Source organism: Anas acuta, chromosome 6, assembly GCF_963932015.1.
Source record: "Anas acuta chromosome 6, bAnaAcu1.1, whole genome shotgun sequence".
NCBI lineage: Eukaryota > Metazoa > Chordata > Aves > Anseriformes > Anatidae > Anas > Anas acuta.
In genome coordinates, this window is record NC_088984.1 from 23,899,391 (window position 1) to 23,913,903 (window position 14,513).

The 14,513-nt window shown below is 37.0% G+C and overlaps 1 protein-coding gene across 11 annotated transcripts in view; it reads right to left on the reverse strand.

The window, feature by feature from the left end:
* Positions 1-14,513, reverse strand: part of TTN (titin) — a 243,116-nt gene that overhangs the window by 112,801 nt on the left and 115,802 nt on the right. For all 11 annotated transcript variants that reach the window (XM_068685816.1, XM_068685811.1, XM_068685812.1 and 8 more), the window contains 23 exons: positions 14,263-14,346; positions 13,977-14,054; positions 12,840-12,917; positions 12,189-12,269; positions 11,866-11,976; positions 11,042-11,122; positions 10,248-10,331; positions 9,858-9,938; positions 9,509-9,589; positions 9,075-9,158; positions 8,609-8,758; positions 6,828-7,844; positions 6,637-6,720; positions 6,327-6,401; positions 5,377-5,460; positions 4,299-4,382; positions 3,933-4,043; positions 3,478-3,603; positions 3,128-3,211; positions 2,073-2,156; positions 995-1,078; positions 629-739; positions 84-299 (listed from right to left, as the gene is read on the reverse strand). In XM_068685816.1, the coding sequence (XP_068541917.1) occupies positions 84-299; positions 629-739; positions 995-1,078; positions 2,073-2,156; positions 3,128-3,211; positions 3,478-3,603; positions 3,933-4,043; positions 4,299-4,382; positions 5,377-5,460; positions 6,327-6,401; positions 6,637-6,720; positions 6,828-7,844; positions 8,609-8,758; positions 9,075-9,158; positions 9,509-9,589; positions 9,858-9,938; positions 10,248-10,331; positions 11,042-11,122; positions 11,866-11,976; positions 12,189-12,269; positions 12,840-12,917; positions 13,977-14,054; positions 14,263-14,346 (3,153 nt within the window). The remainder of the gene's footprint in view (positions 1-83; positions 300-628; positions 740-994; positions 1,079-2,072; positions 2,157-3,127; positions 3,212-3,477; positions 3,604-3,932; positions 4,044-4,298; positions 4,383-5,376; positions 5,461-6,326; positions 6,402-6,636; positions 6,721-6,827; positions 7,845-8,608; positions 8,759-9,074; positions 9,159-9,508; positions 9,590-9,857; positions 9,939-10,247; positions 10,332-11,041; positions 11,123-11,865; positions 11,977-12,188; positions 12,270-12,839; positions 12,918-13,976; positions 14,055-14,262; positions 14,347-14,513) is intronic.

The window sequence follows — 14,513 nt, forward strand, 5'->3', positions numbered from 1 at the left end:
CACACTCAGATATTTATGTACTGCCTATAAAGTTGAATGGAGAGAATAGAGAAAAGGATGGCCTCAGTCACTGATATATGTACCTTTAACTGGAAGAACTTCATGTTTTTTAAGAACAGGCATAGGTTCCGTTACTTTTGGCACAGCAACAGGCTTCTTGGGCACAGCCACAGGCTTCTTGGGCACAGCCACAGGCTTCTTGGGCACAGCCACAGGCGGCTTAGGCACTGCCACAGGCTTTTGGGGAACAACCACCGACACCTCCTCTTCTGGCTCTTCCTCCTCAACCACATCAGGCACTTTAAAGATATTAGTTCGTTTTACTTGACAGGGACAAAGATCAGCAAACAGCTTAATGGCAAGCAATGAAGCAGGAAAGGAAGAGTCTTTTTCAGACACCACCACTTCCTTCAGGTAGACTACTTGCAACAAAGAACACGAGTGGGGGCTTATGACAGAGCGTTTGCCAACCAGCCCCACCCTCTGCCACAGGCCCATACAGGCTCATCCAGACACAGCATGGCTAAATGCTGCTCACACCCCTCCCTAGGGGGCAGAGGGGCAAAGAGCAGTCAGTACTGTGTCAACACCGAGAGCACGGCAGGCGCTTTGGGACACCACCATATACCTTCAGCTGGAGGAGCTTCCGGCTCTCCAGGCTCAGCAACTGCTACCGCTTCCTCTGGTACTTCTTCCACCTCTTCCTCTTCTGAGACCTCTGCCTCCGGCATCTCATGCACTTCAAAGATATTAGTGTGTTTCATTTTACATTGCTGAAAAGACATGCCAAGTAGGAACACAAAACAGGGCAGCGCAGACGCTGAACACCACAAAAGCCTGTTCAAAACCTGACACGCACTGCACAGTATGCCTAGCATGCATAATTTTGCAAGTCTCAGATTTAAGACAAAGACAGGCCAAGAGAGGGTAGGACAACACTTAAGAGAAGGAGATAAAGTATCTTCTTTGTCAAGCTATCCATGAAGTCAGGTACCTCTTGGTGCTGGAGGCTCTGGAGCTTTGGCAATGGCCACAGGTATTTTTTCCTCACGAATAGCCTTCCTGGGCACTTCAGGCGCTTTAAAGATATTAGTAACAGTCAGTTTTATACACTGAACAGAATGATGAACGGTGAAACGTAAATGAAAGGTGCCCTCAAGAAAATAACCAAACTGGTCTCATGGTATCAACCTCATCTCTCCCTCACTTGCTCACAAAAACACAAACAGATACGGAGTGCCTGTATTTATGTACAACTCAAGGGCAAGGTGAGAATAAGGGTACCCCTCCATGTACTCAGCAGCTTTCCCTCCAGCAGAGACACTGTCATTCTCAGCCCTGCTGGGATCTGATGGTTCTCTGGGAACAACCTCAGCCCATACCTTATCTATTGTCATTCCTCATACAGTCATTGATAAAGAGAGGAACAGAAATCCCACTGGTTTTCCTTCATCTCTATTCCTGCCCTTCTCTGTTTCCATTCTTTGTTTATGCTTTCCACTTCACTGGTTTATTTTCTTGAGTAGTTCTCATCCCTCAGTTCTCCTCTCACTGTGGCAACTCCCACAGCTAACATGGGTCACTGGATTTTATAACCATTCCTTCTTCACTACGTTCTCTGAAAAGATCAGATATTTCTTTAAGCACTAATATGCTATCAGTTCTTATAACTCCCTTCGTATGTGCGTTTCTGAGTAACTTGTTTTGTTTTTTAAATTCTGAAAGACTCATGCTTATAATGCACAGTCACTGAGGCTGTCAAAATAGCCATGGGGACATTTGTGTTGTCAATTTTAGATATTGTTAGGCAATACTCTAAAAAAAAAAAAAAACCCAAATTTTTAAAATCAAATTTTTGTGTCTGAAGATTTAGAATATGAAAGTGAAACAGTGCATTCAAAATATCTTTTGGGTTGTTCATAAAAAATACTAAATAGATTGAATTCCCAATTCACACACAGAACTTGGAAATTTCAGGTAATCATAAATGGACAGGATATCAGATTTCAGAAGTAACATTTCAGATAGTAAGAAACAGTCTTGTTTGGGTCTATGTGCAGGGTAACAAGTACCTCGAGCTGGTGCAGGTTCTGGCTTTTTTGGCACAGCTACAGGTATGGGTTCTTCCAGAACAGCCTTCTTGGGTACCTTGGGCACTTCAAAGATATCAGTATATTTTAGTTTTGTGGGCTGCACAGATGTATATGAAACAATAAGACAATCAATAACATGCGCACACAGTCTTCCCTGAGAAAGCACTGTGCTTACACTCAGTCACCAGTTATGCTTTGCTTCACACACATGGAATGCCAAGGGTGTCAAAGATGTCATGCAGGAGGTGGGAAGTCTTTGTTTAGTTTCAGTTTTTGAGGTAAGGTGAAAATGCAGAAAACACACCCCATCTTTCTAACAGCTGGTCAGAAACTCATTTATGGAATCCAAATGTACTTTGAAGGTCTGTTGCATAGCATTCATGACTGCTTTGTCAACTGTTTCAACTGTTAACAAAACTTCCATTTGCTTTAACTATTAATCTCCTTTTTCCTCTGTTACTTCCATTAGTTTTATCTCCTTTTCATTTTCTGTTTTCCACAGTTCTGTCTTTGCAGATCCCTCTTCCTACAGAAATGTGTACTTTCTCTCCTCTCTGTTGGCTGATATTAATGAATGGCCCTTTCATGTGCTAACAGAATAATCAGCAGATATACCCATTCTTTCAGTAGCAAGTCTACCTCCAGTTTAGTGGAATTTACTCACCCTTAAAGAGATAGAGAACTGATACAGCTGCTCTCATCCATTAGTAATGATTATTGAGAGATTCTGGGGTGCTAAATTATGTATTTTAAACTGAAGCCACATTTTCAGACTGTTTTTCAGAACAACATTTTATACTCTTTAAAGTAATTATTCTGAAAATCTTCATTTTTAAAGTTTACAAGAAGATCAGAAAGCTGATGATATTCTTAAATGAACTAGATTTATCTGTAATGCATGCCACATTTTTGCCCCTCCACTTCATATTAATTAAGCATGTATCTCAGAACATAATTCATAAAGTTAGTTCAATTTAACTGCAGAAGAGCATTATGTTTATTTCTAATGATGATACTATAATGATGATATATACCTTTGGCTGGCAGTAGTTCTGGTTTTTTGGGTTCAGCAACAGGTGTTTTTTCTTGTGGGACAGCTTTCTTGGGCACCTTAAGCACTTTAAAGATATTTTCTCTTAAATTCGCAGTTTAGAAAAAATACAAAAGATCATAAAACTGATGACAGAATCAAAGAGATTAGCTATTTCTAAAAATTGAGTTTCATCTAGTGAGTGGTTGGTTAATTACATATGCAGCTTTATGCACAGTAGAAGCTGGGGATGGACACGCATAAGAAATCTTACACAAAAATGGAGGGTAATAAGAAATTATTAAGTATCAATCAAGATACTAAAATATAAAGCAGCTCTTCTCAAAAATGTACCTTTAGCTTCTGGAACATCTGGTTTCTTTGGCACAGCCACAGGCTTCTTAGGCACTGCCACAGGCTTTTGGGGAACAACCACCGACACCTCCTCTTCTGGCTCTTCCTCCTCAACCACATCAGGCACTTTAAAGATATTAGTTCGTTTTACTTGACAGGGACAAAGATCAGCAAACAGCTTAATGGCAAGCAATGAAGCAGGAAAGGAAGAGTCTTTTTCAGACACCACCACTTCCTTCAGGTAGACTACTTGCAACAAAGAACACGAGTGGGGGCTTATGACAGAGCGTCTGCCAACCAGCCCCACCCTCTGCCACAGGCCCATACAGGCTCATCCAGACACAGCATGGCTAAATGCTGCTCACACCCCTCCCTAGGGGGCAGAGGGGCAAAGAGCAGTCAGTACTGTGTCAACACCGAGAGCACGGCAGGCGCTTTGGGACACCACCATATACCTTCAGCTGGAGGAGCTTCCGGCTCTCCAGGCTCAGCAACTGCTACCGCTTCCTCTGGTACTTCTTCCACCTCTTCCTCTTCTGAGACCTCTGCCTCCGGCATCTCATGCACTTCAAAGATATTAGTGTGTTTCATTTTACATTGCTGAAAAGACATGCCAAGTAGGAACACAAAACAGGGCAGCGCAGACGCTGAACACCACAAAAGCCTGTTCAAAACCTGACACGCACTGCACAGTATGCCTAGCATGCATAATTTTGCAAGTCTCAGATTTAAGACAAAGACAGGCCAAGAGAGGGTAGGACAACACTTAAGAGAAGGAGATAAAGTATCTTCTTTGTCAAGCTATCCATGAAGTCAGGTACCTCTTGGTGCTGGAGGCTCTGGAGCTTTGGCAATGGCCACAGGTATTTTTTCCTCACGAATAGCCTTCCTGGGCACTTCAGGCGCTTTAAAGATATTAGTAACAGTCAGTTTTATACACTGAACAGAATGATGAACGGTGAAACGTAAATGAAAGGTGCCCTCAAGAAAATAACCAAACTGGTCTCATGGTATCAACCTCATCTCTCCCTCACTTGCTCACAAAAACACAAACAGATACGGAGTGCCTGTATTTATGTACAACTCAAGGGCAAGGTGAGAATAAGGGTACCCCTCCATGTACTCAGCAGCTTTCCCTCCAGCAGAGACACTGTCATTCTCAGCCCTGCTGGGATCTGATGGTTCTCTGGGAACAACCTCAGCCCATACCTTATCTATTGTCATTCCTCATACAGTCATTGATAAAGAGAGGAACAGAAATCCCACTGGTTTTCCTTCATCTCTATTCCTGCCCTTCTCTGTTTCCATTCTTTGTTTATGCTTTCCACTTCACTGGTTTATTTTCTTGAGTAGTTCTCATCCCTCAGTTCTCCTCTCACTGTGGCAACTCCCACAGCTAACATGGGTCACTGGATTTTATAACCATTCCTTCTTCACTACGTTCTCTGAAAAGATCAGATATTTCTTTAAGCACTAATATGCTATCAGTTCTTATAACTCCCTTCGTATGTGCGTTTCTGAGTAACTTGTTTTGTTTTTTAAATTCTGAAAGACTCATGCTTATAATGCACAGTCACTGAGGCTGTCAAAATAGCCATGGGGACATTTGCGTTGTCAATTTTAGATATTGTTAGGCAATACTCTAAAAAAAAAAAAAAACCCAAATTTTTAAAATCAAATTTTTGTGTCTGAAGATTTAGAATATGAAAGTGAAACAGTGCATTCAAAATATCTTTTGGGTTGTTCATAAAAAATACTAAATAGATTGAATTCCCAATTCACACACAGAACTTGGAAATTTCAGGTAATCATAAATGGACAGGATATCAGATTTCAGAAGTAACATTTCAGATAGTAAGAAACAGTCTTGTTTGGGTCTATGTGCAGGGTAACAAGTACCTCGAGCTGGTGCAGGTTCTGGCTTTTTTGGCACAGCAACAGGTATGGGTTCTTCCAGAACAGCCTTCTTGGGTACCTTGGGCACTTCAAAGATATCAGTATATTTTAGTTTTGTGGGCTGCACAGATGTATATGAAACAATAAGACAATCAATAACATGCGCACACAGTCTTCCCTGAGAAAGCGCTGTGCTTACACTCAGTCACCAGTTATGCTTTGCTTCACACACATGGAATGCCAAGGGTGTCAAAGATGTCATGCAGGAGGTGGGAAGTCTTTGTTTAGTTTCAGTTTTTGAGGTAAGGTGAAAATGCAGAAAACACACCCCATCTTTCTAACAGCTGGTCAGAAACTCATTTATGGAATCCAACTGTACTTGAAGGTCTGTTGCATAGCATTCATGACTGTTTGCTATTGGCTTGGTATGCTTTCATTGTCATCTTTTCATTTCTTTTTTCAGTATACACTATATGCTGCTTATAGCTATTTCATGTAATATTCTTTTAAAATATTTATAATATTTAAATACTCTCAACATCATCAGAGGCAAATAGCACTTCACTTGAATTATATCCTTGTGTTTTGGATGGACGGAATCTGGTGCCTGAGAAAATGTTTACTTTTCTAGACAATATTTGGGACTTTCTAAATGTAATGAAATAGTGAAGCAGTGCATCAGTTTGTTATGCATACAGGTTTTGAGTATTTCAACTCTAACATCTTTCAGCTTAGTATTCTGAGAAAATAAAGTCCTCATTTGACAACCTTGCATATTAATTCATATCCGGTATATCTCTCACACATTTTCAGTGCTAGAGTATGACAATAAAAGATCAATTTAAAATGGGATTCATTAAAAAAAAATAAAAATAAATAAGACAAATACACAAACAGACAGACAGTAACAACAAAACCACCATCCCTATGATGGTGCTCATGATGACATGTACCTTTAGCAAGTGGAGCTCCTGGTTTTTTAGGTACACCATTGGAAAATTTCTCCTTTGGGACAGCCCTCTCAGACACTTCAAAGATATTAGTGTAATTCATTTTACAATTCAAATACATTTAACCATAAGTACACAGACTGAAACATAGAAGATGTGAAATCTTGTGAAATAACAATCTGTCACAAACATGCTCATTGTGATTTGTAGCGGCAAGCACAACTTAAAATCTAAGGTTCAAAATGACAAAAGAGGTTAAAATCATATTTAAGAAGATTAGATGTGTCTACCATATATTCATGATAATATGTACCTCTGGCTGATGGAGGTTCTGATTTTTCAGGAACAGCTACAGGAATTTTCTCTTCTGGGACAGCCTTCTCAGGCATTACTGGCTCTTTAAAGATATTAGTATATTTTAGTTATTCGTATTAAGCTTTCGTGTGAGCAGTGAAACATACTATACTTGAGAGAAAGAATAGACATCCTATTCATAAAATGTACCTTTAGCTTGTGGAGCTGCTTGTTTTTTATGTATGGCAACAATCTCCGGCTTTTCAGCCGTCTTGGCCAGTGGTGGTTCAGGTGACAAAACAGGCTCTGGCTTCTCAGGTGCCACTTCAGGCTTCGGTTTTTGAAGTGCTATAAAATTCTTTGGTTTTCTGGGTGCCAAAATTTGTTCTGATTCCTTAGGCACCATAGCAGGTTCTGGCTTGTCTTGCACTGCAACAGGCTTTGATTTTTGTGACACTGCAGTAGGCTTTGATTTTTGGAAATCTCCAACAAACTCTGTTTCTTCAGCTGCCACAACAAGCTCTGCTTTTTGGGGTGCCACAAGAAATTTTGTTTTGGGGAGCATCACAATGTGCTCTGTTTTTGGGGGTGCTGCAGCTGCCTCTGAGTCATCAGGTACCACAGTGATCTCAGGTTCCTCAGGGACCATGAATGGCTCCAGTTTGGGGGGTTCCACAGTAGCCTTTTGTTTTGAGTGCATCACACCATGCTTTATTTTTTGGGGTGCCACATCAGGAATGGGTTTCTCAGGTACCACAGCAAGGTCTCGTTTCTCAGGTAAATCAACATGCTCTGTTTTTTTGGCTACCATAACAGGCTTTTGTTTTGGGGATATCACACCATGCTTTAGTTCTTGGGGTGCCATATCAAGCTTAGGTTCCTCAGGTACCACAGCAAGGTCTGTTTTCTCAGGCACCACAACACGTAATGTTTTTTGGGCTGCCACAGCTGGCTCTGTTTCCTCAGGTGCTGCAACAGTTTCTGCTTTTCGGTGTGCCAAGACAGTCTTAGGCTCCTCAGATGCCACAAAACTCTCTGTTTCTTGGGGTGCCACAACAGACTTTGTAACCTCACGTGACACAGCATGCACTGTTTTTTGGGCCACTGTCACAGGTTCTGGTTCTTGAGGTTCCGCAAAGTGTTTTATTTTGGGGGGTCCTGCAATGTCCTTTGGTTTTCGTGAAACTGCAACAGGTAGTTTCTTTTCTAGAACAGTTGTCTTGACCACTTCATGTACATAAAAGATATTAGTTCTAAATTAACAGTTGCTCAGACACATATACCTACTTTAAGTAAATCATAAAACATAAAAAGACAATTGGAATGGAAACATTAAAAACGTATGAGGTACCAAGCATTTATGTTAGCCTTTTTAAGGATGGAGACTACACATTTTGGCTTTTCTTACTTCAAATACACACACATACATACCTCATGCCCCCACACATGTAAGCATGCACGTGCACTGACAGTATATCTTAAGCTCTATGTAGAATTCACAACATTTACAAACAAAGTAGACAGGACAAAAGATATTAATAATTTTGCAGGTAATAAGCTGAAGACTCAAGAATTATCAGTGATGGCATCCAGCTTTTCTTGGTGGAGCTTCTGATATTTCAAGTATATTGGTATGTTCTGTTCCTAGCTATTATAATGGAGAGTTTCTCCTCTTTTACTACTGTAGCTTGAAAAATATTAGTTATGGTCGTTTTCATGAACCAAAGCATGTAGTAATGGTAAGAATAGTAGAATGGTAAGAATAATCCAAAACAGTAAGAAGAATTGAAGTGAAAAATGCAGGTAATTCAGACATGCTGAATTTGTTGCTATTCGTCAAAAAGACCCATGTATGCCTATTTCACACAGATATGCAGATACATAGAACAAATACAGTCCAGTCTCTCAGAAGACAGAAGACCTGGAAAACCACAGTGTTTAAGAAAAGAGGAAAATATTGCTCTTATTACTTTGTTAATGTTGACATTTACCTTTCTCTAGTAGAGGTTTCGGTTCTTCAGGTACAGCCTCTGGTTCTGGGACAACCACAGGTTCTGGTTCTTTAGGCAAAATCTCAGGTTCTGGTGTTTTAGGAACAGGTAATTTCTTCTCTGGAACAAGCTTCCTTGACACTTCAGGTTCTTTAAAAATATTTATTTGTTTTACTTTCAGGAATTTGAAGAATTGGACTTAAAAAGGGGCTCCAAAGAGAAAATTATCAGACAACATCAAAAAAAAATGCCCCTCATAAATAGTCTATTTGTTTTTAATATTGCGCAACATGCACCAATAATAGCCGTTGTTGCTAAATAAGTTATTCACAAGGAATGACAACTCAAACTGTAACACCTACAAATATTAGAATATAACAAAGAGGATAACACAGAATTAAAAAAAGATTATATTCAGATAAACCAATTAAAATGTTGTGTGATTTTATCAGTACTGAAAATGTACCTTTAGGTGGTGGAGGTTCTGTTTTTTTAGGAACTTCAGTGTGTACTTTTTCTTCCGAAACCACTTTCTTGGGCACTTCAGGCACTTTAAAAAAAGTAATTTCTGTTATTTGTATGAAATTCAAACAGAGTGTCTTTAGCACTTGGGACATAAAAAGTAAAACTCAGGGACATAACAACATCAGTGGTTTTGGATGTAAATATCGACTTTTTTTGTATTCCTACAGAAAATATTCTCTGAGGTAATGGTCTTTTACGGGCTACAAATAGGTTAGCTTCTCTGTTTCTCTCTCACACATATAAAAGGTACAATTTAAACAACAACAAATATAGAACATTATAATACAAGAAAATAACCATTTATTAAAATAATACACTAATTTATTAAAATTATACACAAAGGGTTTTCTGTCATTCATTGTTTACAGCAGTTACCTTTAGCTGGTGGAGGTTCTGGCTTCTTCGGTACTTTGACTGAAATCTCTTCTGTGACCACTTTCTTTGGTACCTCAGGCACTTGAAAAATATTAATAACTTTTACTATAAGAATTTCATGAGCAGCATTAAAGAACAACAGCAGAATAGTGTTAGTGAGTACTCCAGTTACAAGGATTATCTTTTTCCACGTTGGAAAACAACACGTTTGTTCACTTGAAAAACCTCAGACAACAGAAGAAAATCTCCACAAGGGACTTGGGTATTGTCTTCTACGGTGTCAAAACAATAGAGTAATATTTTCCATTTTGTTTTTTATTATTTTATTTTTCTCCATAATGACAAATACCTTTAGGTGGTGGAACTTCTGGTTTTTTAGGCTCCATGACTGGTATTTTCTTGTCTGGGACTTTCCTGGGCTCTTCTTGCACTTTAAAATTAATACTTATGTTAATACAAAGAATATAAAGAAATTTAAATAGCATTAAATTAGAAAAAGAAACAAACAAAAGGACACCAAGTAGGATGAATTAGAGATAATATCCTTTACCAAATATGCGTTTTGCTCTCAATCAAGATTGATAGACATTTGAGAGTATCAAGGGGAAAAAGAGTCTGCTTCAAAAATGAAGTATATAAATCACAGTTTAGGAGATAGAAAAGATGGGGAAATAGTATCAAAACATTTTATCAGTGAAGGAAAAGAAATTATTGTGATAGATTTATTAATGACAAGTACCTTTAGCTGGTGGTACTTCTGGCTTTTTAGGCACAGGAGCTTTGATTTTCTCTTCTAGAACTACTTCCTTGGGTACTTCAGGCTCTTTGAGGACAAAAAATATTTTCAATCAGTATGTAGGATTTTACAGCTATATTCAAAACTTCGGAGTACAAACTGAAAATTAATGCAACCATTGATCTAATATGTTTATTGACTTTACATTCCTTTATGCCCCTGTAAAGTCTGAGGTAAAACCTCAGAGCCTTTTAAAGCCTTAGTCACATGCAGATCAACAAGGTGGCTGACTTAAACACATCCTTCTATTTAATCCCTATCAAATTATTTTTCCATTTAAGTCAATGACCTCCTGCATTCAACTAAAGGCTGCCGTTGTCCGTTCTGCCTTCCTTGTCACATCCTTCTGTGCATGATGATGTCATCTCTATCAATTTGTCTCTTCATGGAGGCTTTTCCCCTGTGTTAGACGACTGTATCACTGTGTATTTTGAGATTCTTAAATGCTCTTTTGCAGCTAATTTTTTACTGTAAGATTTCTTCAGTAGTCCTTGAGTATTGGTCTCATCTCTGACCAGTTTCATGAGTATTTCTAACTCACTGATATGCTATTTACAGCTATCGCTCAAGAAAGAGAGTTTCTAAGAGAGTTTCTAAAGCAGTAACATATACAAACTGTGGCCACAGAAAATAAATATAATAGTACAACACGTACAAGCAATCAAAAACTAATTCACCAAATCAGGGTAGAGTTTTTTTTTCTCTTCCAAGTGTTAGTTATATGTAATGAAACATACCTTTGGCTGGCGTTGGTTCCAGTTTTTTAGGCACAGTAGTAGGTAGTTTCTCTTCTGGAATTTTCTTGGGCACTTCTGGCACTTTAAAGAAAACAACATTAGTTTTTGTTATATGTAAGGCATTTAAAGATGTGTGATATTAAGAAGAAAGAGTGTCACAAGAAGAATATTGTCAAGATTCATAAGATCAGACATGAAAAGAAATATGTAATGCAAAAGATTTGTATAGTACTACACAGCACTAGGAATTTTTATAAATGAGAAATGAAGGGTATTTTTTTATTTTAATGTTAACCCTTCTGCCCAAGAGAAAGAGTGTCACCTTTATTGACATATAACCTTCAGGTGGTACTCCTGCCTTTTAAGTACAGCAAAAGGTACTTTCTCTTCTGAGACAGATTCCTTAGGTAGCTTGGAAATTTTAAAGATATGTACTTTTTAGAAATAGAAATATAAAACATGGAATACAGAGAAGTAAGACAAAACAAGTAGATGTTAAAAGACAGTCTGACAACAGTTACATGTTCAAAAAAGTCTCAGCAAAAAACAAATTGAAGTTTGAAGAACAGGTGTTTCTTCAGGGATACCTTTTGTGGGCACTTCCTTCACTATAAAGATATTTATTGATTTTAAATTTTATTATTTAAAGTAAACATACAAATAAATAAGACTAGTAAAGAAACAGAGGAACAGGCATGTGTAACATGAGTATCACAAAACTGACATGGATTATAAACTATTAAATGAGTAGTGACGTAAGAAACACAAAATATATATTATCATCAAAAGAAGACAACCTCAGATTTATTGGGCTACTAAAGTACCTTTAGATAGTGGAGGTTCTGGCCTTTTAGACAATGGTGTAGGTTCTGTTGTTTTAGGCACAGCAATAGGCACTTTTTCTTCTGAAGCATCTTTCTTAACTACTGTAGGCACTTTAAAGATATTAGTTCATTTTAAGAATTTATATAGGACAGAAAGACAAGTCATACATAAAAAAAAAAAGAAACGTAAGTAAAGAACAAAAGGAATGCACACAAATATTAGTTATACTGAACAATACATAAAGTATGAACAGTATTAATTTAATTTTTTGGAGGTCATTACTTTGCAAGTTTCAGGAAAGATGATCAAGAAGATCATATACCTTTATGTGGTGGTGCCTCCTCTTCTCTATGAACAGTAGAAATTTCTTCTTCTATGTACACTTCCTCATAAACTTCATGTACTTGAAAGATATTAGTTTAAATATTTAAATTAACTCAGAGTAATATCTTCATACAACAAGACGATATGAAAATAACAGAGAAAATCAAATGTTCAGGTGCCGCTTAAGACACACAGGTCTGTTTTGTATCAACCCTAAAATTTAGTCTTGTTATAAATGAGGGAAGAAATAAGCTTGTATGATCTGACCTCTGCAGGTTGCGAGAAGAAAGATTTTTGTTATGTTCTAAACTGAGCTACTTCTTGAGTGCTGAGAAATGGACTTCTCTAACTACTCTCTATCAGTTTTTCAATTTGTCTGTTTCCTTGGACTGATCTCATGCAGCAGGGTCCCTTGCTTTTTGACCCTAAATCTAAACAATTTTTTCCCCTCAAGGACAACTCCAGGTGATATATATATATATATATATATATATATATATATATATTTATTTATTTATTTATTAATTTTATACAGTGGCTGCTAACTACACTTTAGGTTATGATACGTAGAATTTTCTCAAAATCATTAAAGATATACACATGAAAACATATCTTTTATCATTCAAACCCCAGTCAGAATGTCTTGTACCTTTAAGGTGCGTAGCTTCTTTTGATAGAGCAGGAGGTATTTTTTCTTTGCGGACATCTTTCTTTGGTACTTCAGGAACTTAAAAACATTGGTTTATTTTACAAATTTGCAGTAGGAAATAAGTATTACAGTTTTGTAAAACCATAAAAAATGCTACTAGAAAAATATTAAAATATATGTTATTAAACTGTGAATACAACTTGGCAACTTAACTTCATGCATTTCTCTGTTTTTGGAACTCCTAACATTTACAGGTCTGAATTTTCTCTTCTCCGAAAGGATAATAATTTTTGTTGTTGTTGTTATCAAATAACCTTTAGGAATTTTGTCAATTAAAATGTTTTTATTTTTTTGAAAATTCAAAATTACCTAAAAAAGGCAAAGCAAAACTCCAGTGAAGTTAATCAAATATTTTGTCATAGTTTTTCAACACTGGAATTGTATATCACAAAATTATGTTTCTATAAAATTATTTTGTGGGGTTTTTGAATTTTTTTTTTTTTTTTTTAATTGAAGTCTTAACCTAATCTTTATCAGAACCTCTGACATGACTGGAAAAAGTGCTTCAGGAACAAGCTCTGTAATGGCTTTTTTTTTTTTTTAATAGCAACAGAGAATGTAGTTTGGGAAATGGAATATGACAAGTTAAAAAATATAAGGTTAATCCCTGGGCCTGTAATGAATTACCTGTCTACTAATTTTCATTTATTTATTTATTTATTTATTGAGAGGGGGGAGTAGTTGCATAAATTTGTCTGTTTAAATTTTAAATTCTTGATGCAAAATGTATTAATGTTTGAGCAGTCCCTCACACAAGCCAAAAATAAGAATTTACACAAACATTCATTTGTTTTCCTGAATGATGCTCATTCATTAGTTTAACATACGAAGAAAGCTGATGAAATATTTGGATTTCTTTGTATTTGCAAAATGATTATATGTTTTTCATCTCTGACCTCCCTGTATACATGCTCTCTCCTCAGACAAACAAATTACTTTTATAATAGGAAATCAAAGGGGAGAAAACAGTATGTATATAGCACTTTATAATGCTGTTCAGAAAAATCAAGCATGAGGTACCTCTTAGTACCTCAATTTTGTGAGAATAGAAAAAAAAATCATTTGGAGATCCTCTACCTTTAGTTGGAGGAGCTTCTTTAGGGACAGCAGCAGGTATTTTCTTAAATGGGACAGTTTTCTTTGTCACTGCAGGTTCTTCAAAGATATTACATTTTTAAGAACATTATCATATAACAAAATGTAAGTAACAAAACAAAGAAGCAATGATAAGCACATAGTATCTAAGGAAACATTAGAATGAACACATTAAATAGCTGACTGGAGCACAGATGGAATGATGACAATGAATAACTGATTTGTAGGGTACACATCACTTTATATATTGTTTGAATAGTTGCTGTACCTTTAGCTGCTGGAGCTTCTGGTTTACAAGGAATAACAACAGGGAGTTTTTCTTCTGTTGGAAGATCTTCATAAACTTCAGGCTCTTTAAAGATATTAGTTTATTTTACAGATTTTAATATTATTTACAAGACAAAATTAGAAAGACAACTTATAATGCACAGACATGTATATGGACAAAGACCTGTTTGAACATAAATATCTCATTTCAGCCTGATCATTTACCTACTATTGCTAGAAGTGATCATTCTC